The sequence below is a fragment of the Metopolophium dirhodum genome, chromosome 1, assembly GCF_019925205.1.
Source record: "Metopolophium dirhodum isolate CAU chromosome 1, ASM1992520v1, whole genome shotgun sequence".
NCBI classification, from domain to species: Eukaryota; Metazoa; Arthropoda; class Insecta; order Hemiptera; family Aphididae; genus Metopolophium; species Metopolophium dirhodum.
Window position 1 is genome coordinate 132,217,305 of NC_083560.1, and position 8,977 is coordinate 132,226,281.

Genomic DNA, 8,977 nt, shown 5'->3' on the forward strand with positions numbered 1-8,977 from the left:
TTAAAGAAAAATTAATAATAATCGAACATTTTATATGGCCATAAACAGCTCAACATTAGTCAAAATATTTTGAAAATTGCATGGCTTATAGTAAATGCTGATATTAACATTCAATGAAAAACGGTGGCTATATATTACGGTCACTATATTAAAACGTTATCTATTGCTGATAGTGGACGACTGCAGATTATTAGGTACCAAAAGAGGGATTTGGATGATAGAAAAGACAATTAATAGTTATACCGAGTAAATTACGTCTATTGAAATAAAATATAAATAATAAGAAATTATTTTACTTTACCGATGACTTGGTAGCATCATACTCCAACGCGTCTGGAATATATTATGTTTATTATAATGTATAATATTATGATAAGGGAAACGTGGGTAAGACGAGGACTAGAGCTAAACGGGTCATCGTTGTATCTCGGAAACTATTGAGTTTTTGGAAAAAATGTTTTAACAAAAAAAGTAGGATGTTGGTCACACCATATTAATATTATTTGATATCAACAAATAATTCAAGTGATACGGTGCACGGTTGCTTTGAATTTAACGGCTATATGCGATGTAACATTTTGCGAACATCAAATAATGAATAAGTTATTAAATAATTGTTTATTCTTAGTTACTATTGTATAACGTTTAATGGCTAGTCTTGTCAGGTTTCGATTAATGTGACTTTAGTAGAGTTTATCCTTATTTTAAGAATAATAGATACGTTAAATTAAAATATTACTATTTGGGGTAAGACGGGAAAAATACAATGGAGCAAGATGAACCATGTCCTATATTATTATTTATTTTATTTAAACTTTTAAATTCGGATTTATGTTTATCCTGTTGTATGAATATACCTAGTATACTAAAGAAAAGGTTTTATAAGCAAATATGACTATAGGCATTATTATTTAGACATTAGATATGAAACTTAATACTATAACTATCATTTTCCTTCGCATTTTCCTGAGAAATAACAAATAAAAACAAATATTTTAAGCTTGAATAACATTTTATCACCTATATCAGGGATGGCGAACCTTTTTGTACCAGCGTGTCAAATAAAAATGTTGGTTGGATTTTGTTTTCCTTGCGTGTCAACTAGTTTGATAATCCTTCTTTAAACTTAAAAATTCCTACATCTATGGTTTGAATGATAAAAACACAAGTCAAATATTATATTATCAAATAATTTAAATATATTAGATACCAAAAGTACAAGTAACACGTAAGTATGTAAAAAAATTTAATTTATAAAAAATAAAAAATATTGAAACGTTAAAAAATACAATTTTTATACATGCATTTTTAATGAGAAATTTGTTGCTGCATTTTATTGGCTAATGAATCAATTTTTGTACTGTAACTGGTTGATTTTAGTTGAACACACGCTTCACTTAAATCTGTTCCAAGACGATTCCTTACAGTTGACTTAATGAAATTCATTGAAGAAAAAAGCTGCTCACACGCATAAGTAGATCCAAACATTGTCAATAAAAAAAGAGCCAACCATATTTGGAACCCCGTCAGAAGTTATTGAAACAATATTTTGAATATTGATTTTTAAATTTATAAACTCTTTATGTACTTCATCCATAATATCACGACCAGTTGTTTTAGTAGAAATTGTTATTAATTTTATTAATTCTTCTTTCATAATATTAACATTAATAAATCGAACAAAAACTACTAAACGAGCCTGAGAAGTTACATCTGTACTTTCATTAAGACAAATCGAAAAAAAGTCTGCCGAAGCTAAATCAGTTTGAAGCTGATTTGATATATCACCACTCATACATAAAATTCGTTCTTTAACAGTATTTTACTAATAGGTAAATATTGAATACGTTTTATTATTTCATTTTTATTCGCAAAATCTTGAAATAAAGTATTTGATTGACAATAATATACGGAAAAATCACGAAAATTAGCAAATTATTTTGAGTCCTCATAAATTTGTCTACCTTTATCAAAAAAAAAAATTATCTACAAGAATGTCAAAATTAATATGTATGACCGTTTGAAATTAATATTTTTACAACATTTGATATTCACTCGATTTCTCATGTAACGATTTCCTTATTTTGTTGTAATCAAAAAACGAATGACCGTAGATACTTGAAAATTTTACTGAATGTTTATATACGGAAGTTGAAGGACTATTAGAGCTGACGTTAAATTTCCAATAGTTTCCAAAAGCGCCGGAAAAAACAAAATAAAAATTAAGAAAAAACGGGAATTTTTACGCAAATTCGGTTTTCCACAAAATCGATTTTGGTTTTTGGTGTAACTTTAAACCAAAGAACGTATACACGTGAAATTTTCACTGGTCATTTAAATTAGCATTTTCTATACTCGATAAAATTTTCAAAATTTTCAAAATACAGTCATACGTTTTTAATTACAACAAAATAAGAAAATCGTTACATGAGAAATCGAGTGAATATCAAATGTTGTTTTAATATAAAATATGAATTTCAAACGCTTATAAAAATTTAATTTGACTTTCTTGTAGACATTTTTTTTTTGATAAAGGTAGACAAACTTATGAATAATTTTGTATTACATTTTCAAATCTTAGATTTAAAAAGAAAAAAATTTATGAATTCTCAACTCAAAATAATTTGCTAATTTTCGTGATTTTTCCGTATTTTGTCAATATTTGAAGTTTAAATGCTTATAAATAAAAATTGTGACTAAGGATTTTTAATATTTTTCAAATATCATAGTAACAATACAGCAGGAGCCTTGTATTAAATTTTTATATTTTATTATTATAACATTAAATATTAATATTATTGGGAAACGTGTGTAAGATGGGTCACCTAACTTTAATTGTATTTAAAATGTTTATTTTATTTAATTGAAAAAACAAAGACCCTTTTTTATGTAAAGGTATGTGTAGTTACTAAATTTCTAATCAGTTTTCATATAGGACCTATATATATAAAAAACTGATTAGAAATTTAGTAACTACACATACTTTATAATCATATATTAATTTTTAAATTTGATAAATTTTACCAAAATTTGAACTTTAAATGCTTATAAAAAAAAATTGTGCTTATGTATTTTTAATATTTTTCTACTGCTATTAGAACGATATATCAGGAGCTTTATATTAAATTTTCACGCTTTTTTTTACCCAACAAATAAAATGTTAGATATTTATAGAAAAAAAAAACTAAAAAAATTGAGAACTGACAATGTCCGTAAACAGCTCAAAATAAGTCAAAATATTTTCATTATTAATATTAATATACCCTATTTACGTGGAACCTTTTTTTACATTTTCAATCCTGAGATATAAAATTTGAATATTTTATACATTTTTAACTACAAAATAATTATTAAGTTTTAAATTTGATACATTTTGTATCAAAATTCGAACTTTAAACGCTTATAAAAACATTTGTGCCTATGTTTTTTTAACATTTTTCAACTGCTATTTTAACAATATACTATCAAGAGCCTTCTATTAAATTTTCAAGCTTTTATACCCAACAAATAAAATTGTATTGACATTCATAGAAAAAAAAATAAAAAAATTGACAGTTGATAATGTCCATTAACAGCTCAAAATAAGTCAAAATATTTTGAAAATGTCATGGTATATAGAAAATGCTAATATAAAAATTCAGTGAAAATGTCATGTGTTTTCGTTCATTTGTTTTAAAGTTACACTAAGAACCAAAATCGAGTTAGCGTTAAAATTACTGTTAGTTGTATGTAATATTTATATAGCGTTTAGAATAAAATATAATAAACGTGGCTTGGCGAAGCTAACCTGCTGCGGGTTAACCTATGCTGCTACCATAGTCACGCAATGCGATTGAGAGCTATTAACGCCCGTTGCTACTATAGCTCTCGGATGGGTGACCACCCGGGTCTGTAGTAGTAAAAACCTTACCACGTGTTTGCTTACCTACCGTACCAACACCTCACCGTACCAACCTTACGAAAAATAAATAAATAACAATGATTTACAAACGTCAAACATGTATCAATAATCAGTATTATATAATTGATGTATATAGGTAAGTACATAGGTGATAATACTATAAAATGCCACGACTCGTCTGTTAACATTAATATTATTGTTATATTCGTAGTAAAACCTACCTACCACCAGCGTACACATTTCCCATTTATAATAATATAGCACCTCAGCAAGGTGCCTAGTGAATTTGGATGTAAAAGTGATATACGTAACGATGTATTATTATTATTATGCGTGTCGCGTGTGCGCAATTAATATTATTGTTTATCGCGAGACCATCAGAAAAACGACACTTCGTCGCACTCGTTGAAACCGGTGTGATAGCCGCCGTACCGGACCATGAACTTGTTGCGCACTTCGTAGTGGATGCGGCTCTTGTTCTTCTTGACGAATAAATGGTGATTGGTGCCATGCGACGCCGTGCAGTCTACTGCATCTGAGTACAGATTTATTGTGCCGACGGACGCCGAGGACCGGATCTCGAACTTTTCGCACCCGTCTTTGATCACCCTACGTTAAACAAAAAAACAATCAATTCCCGATGTTACCCACATTGGTTCTACTTTGGTTTTACATGTTACCTACAAACAAACAAACATTAACAAATATTACAGACTAAAGAGAATATTTTTTTCTTGATATTTTTAACGCAGTTTTTAAAACTTGATATCGTTTTTATTGCATTTAAATGGCATTATTTTTTTTTCGAAAGCACACTTGTTTAACCACGCACTTATTACTGATGGGTAAGTACCGGGTATTTACTCATATTTTATTTTATTAACTATTTCAACGTTAAAAAATGAAATACAGAAATATAATAAGTACCTATATACATAAACTACCTATGTAACAACCTAGGTATTTAGGCTGCACCAAAAATAAGAAATACATTTTAATTAGAAATCAAAAATAATAAAACGAACTAAAGTTGTAATTTTTGTAGGTAATACTAATAAAATTATAAAAAAACTTGATATAATCTTAGCAGGCTGACCAACAGAATGCAATTTTGTATGACTCCCCCCCAGATCAGTAGTCTCTGGGAACCCGCCTCCTCCTACACCTCATTGCTCTCCTCTTTATCTGGTTTATAAAAGTATATTATTAAACCAATTTAATTTTAATCGATTATTTAAAATAATTCAGACGTCGATGGAAATTTCGTTTCAAAACCAAAACGAAAATTGGAAAACGATTGTTATTTTTACTATATATACCTGATGAATCCGTGAACGTTCTCTTGTACCACCGACACGTCGTACAGTTTCCATTCCGTACCAGTCTCGAGAACTGTGCTCTTGATGTCTGACAGCAAATCGTTGCACACGTTTACGTACATGGCCCCATGCCGGCAATCCTTATACAACACGTCCAACGTGATGTCCCTGTCCATGCGCATAAAGTTCTCCGAGAAGTTCGTCCTCACGCCCGCTTCGTCCACCAAGTACACCAGCGGGCTTTTGACGGCCTTGAAGTGGATTCCCGTTGATCTTATTTTTGCCAACCTCAACGGACGGTAATAAAACAAGAGTTAATCGCACAGGTGTCCGTGAGTCAGTTTTTTTTATTTTAGAGCATTATAAACTATCAGCTCTCTAAAAAAAAAGTTCAATGGGGGTCGGCGAACTTACAGGGCAGAATCTCTCAGTTATTGAACAATATTTAAGATTTTCTTAAAATGTATATAATAAATTTTAAAAATATTTCTACGAACAATTCCCGTGGACTACAAATTAATGAAATTATGACAGTAGGTTTAGTAAATGTTTAATCAATAAAAATTGATATATTTGTAAATGTGTATTTTTATTTTCTTATAGGTACCTAGCTACTTTTCATAATTTACTATATTATATTAAATATATTTAATTAATATTATAATACCTAACTATATAAACTCAAAAATTATAATTAAATACTTGTTAGTTATTTGGTATATTTTATTTTATGCACGTTAAGACTTATACTCGTATGTATAATTCATATTTTATTGTATTGGTAAATGGTAATTATTATATTTGATAATAGTTAAATGGATAGGTATGGAATGTGGACAATTTTGACTTATGACAGATACCAAACTAACCATATCACTAATGTTTCATTCATCGACTATCATGCAGATCAAACTAATGAGTGATAAATAAAGATGAAATTTCGAAAACAATTAATATATTATATAAAGTTTTCAAGGTTGATTAGAAATTGATTTTTCCACTAATTCGAATTATAACATAGGTATTATTATTTTAACCTCAGCTAAATTACTTTTTAAGGTCTAATATTAACATTTAGGTTAAGTACCTATTTTATGGATTTTATATGAAATGTAAATCGGAAAATAATATGTGAAAGTCGCTTTAAAAGTAAAGCATTAATGATGAATTAAACTCTGTTTTTCGGAATATTTTGGTCCAATAAACCGTAAAACCATTGGATATCATCGATATTTATGGCACTTAAATAATATTTTCATTAGAATAAAATTTACAACACGGGTGCTCTTACTTGTGATTTCCAAAGTTAATGTCATTCGCCTGTACGTGGACGATTTCGTCTTTTTTATACATAAAACCAACAGGGTGCATGACGGCCGATATGTTACCGGTTGCATTCACGGCTGCCACAGCGTTCGCCTTCAAAAGTTGGAATCCGAACGAATAAGTATTAGAGGTAGGTCGAACCCAACATTAATTAATGGACTCGAACCGAACTCAACATTAAATGGTCTCGAACCGAACTTCTTAGTCGTATGTTGAACCTAACAATTTAGTGTGATGTGGAACTCAAACCAAACATTTCGTTTAATACTGATCTAAATCAAGCTTTTTAATTAAATTCTGAATTTTTAGATTTATGTCAAACTGAAATATAAACATTTTTTCTATTCGAAACGGTTGACTAGTTTGAATTTTTTTTCGGAGTTCAATTTTAGATTTTTGAACTTTTTGTTCGAGTTCGGTTCGGTTCAGTTTTTTTAAAACTGTGTTCGACTTTCAATTTTTTGAACTTCGAACAGTTAGACCCACCTCTAATAAGTATTAAAATATTGTACATTTAGTTTCATTTTAATATCGTTTTTCAAGTAGGTACGAGAAGAATAATCACTAACTGTTTAGGTATATATTTTTATCTTTAACAATACCGTTTGATTGGCAACTCTGATCGATCCATCGAGAGTGATGTCTACGGAAATCCCGTTTTTAAATTGAAACGATATCGTACCCTGTTCGGTATTCTTAACAATGTCACCGTTATTACTGTTCTTCAATTTCTAAAAACGAAACATAAAACAACAAATTACGCTTAACCGTAAGTGACCAGCAGATATCTTGTCACGGTTTGTTGCTTACTATAGTTGTCGTCATCACACACAATTACTTGACAAATTTAATAACAAAAAGTATTTGAACGACGAATAAGGAACAATTTCAAAACGGTTTGTTGTGTGACTTTTATCACAAACGAACAATACAATACGTAACCACAACGATTAACAATCTATTAAGTAATAATTGATGCGCTAAACATTATAGCGACCGCAAAATAACCTGTATTTTTTGTAAAGCCCGCCACCGTGAATACTTTGAAACATATTATTATTAGAATAATTAACATTTTTTTAGATTTTCCAATGACTGACAGACCGTAAAGTCTTTATAGACTTGTAATACATTTTAAACCATACAAATAAAATGCAACAATTATATTATACATTTCAAATTTAAAAATAATATCGTGGTATTCAGTATTATATTATTGTAGATAGATATAAAACTTCAAAAGTGGTCATTACGATGAATCTTTTTAGTCTATTAAATGATTTATACTTATGAGTAAGTACTGTAAGTTATAACCGATGCCGATATTTACTGTAAAGCCAATAATTTCTAGCAAAACCACAGCCACCTACTGGGATTTCGTTGAAAGCCGACAGACTGTACAGAACGCGTCCACAGGTTGCGGATAATCGAACGCCCTGCAAAGGTCCGTCCCCGGCGTCGGCGGATGAGTCCAAGTCGGTCCGTCCCTGGAGGACAAGGGCGTCGGTAAGGGTAGAGCGGGAACACCTGAATACCGCTCCGTGGACAGCTACGATTATACTACGCCTATACTGACCCATAGGTTTGGACGAGATACCCATCGGGCGTCTCAGTATCAGTCAGATCTGTTCGTGTCTCCGGGGTACAGTCAGGCCTGCTTCTGTAACACGGCTCCTTAGAGTCACGAATTCGGTAGACGTGGGTGACCGTCGAACCATGTCCTACCTTTGACGGTTTGTAATTTTTTCCAAATATCTTGAAAATACTGCATCAATATTATATAGTGGTGTTATCTCTCGTTATAGATTCTGCTGGATTGTTTATCATATGTAAATTTATTGAATGTGTCCATAACGAAAGTTTTAAATGTCTCCGATTTCTTATCATTAAAATGTATGTTAAAGTCACCAAATTGTTATTATTTATAAATTATAATAATTATAAATTAATAATATGTAGACCTAATTACGCTGTTTCAAATCCTCACGCCTTTATACCGTTTTCTATTACCTAGTCTATACAAAAAGTGACGCACAAAAAAATGTAATTCGGCAATGGCAATGCACTGTGCAGGGATATATGCAACAATCAGATTATTCTAAGAAAACAATTTCGTAAAATAAAAATGTTTACGCGTCATGCAAGGAGGTAATAACTAATAACTGTATGTATGTAAGGTGTAACCAAAAGTTTATGTTTTGTAAGGACCGTGGTATAGATTCCTGCAGTGTCTGGTTGTGCAGGGAATACAGGTGATATGCGCACCCAGCACTTTTATGGATTTCCACTTAACATATACTTATTATTTATACATATTATTCATTATAATAATTATAAATGCATAATATACATAATGTTGTGATATATTACCAATAATTATATTGTCAATATTAGACGCAAGATATTTAAAATCAATCTATCGCGGACCGTC

General features: G+C 30.2%; 1 protein-coding gene across 1 annotated transcript; it reads right to left on the reverse strand.

The window, feature by feature from the left end:
• Positions 1-4,278: 4,278 nt before the first annotated feature.
• LOC132933518 (uncharacterized) lies at positions 4,279-7,371 on the reverse strand. Its single transcript, XM_060999793.1, has 5 exons — positions 7,357-7,371; positions 7,149-7,277; positions 6,512-6,639; positions 5,221-5,508; positions 4,279-4,510 (listed from the first exon to the last, which is right to left on the reverse strand). The coding sequence occupies exons 1-5, from the start codon at positions 7,369-7,371 to the stop codon at positions 4,279-4,281; spliced, it is 792 nt and encodes a 263-aa protein (XP_060855776.1).
• Between the last annotated feature and the right edge of the window lie 1,606 nt (positions 7,372-8,977).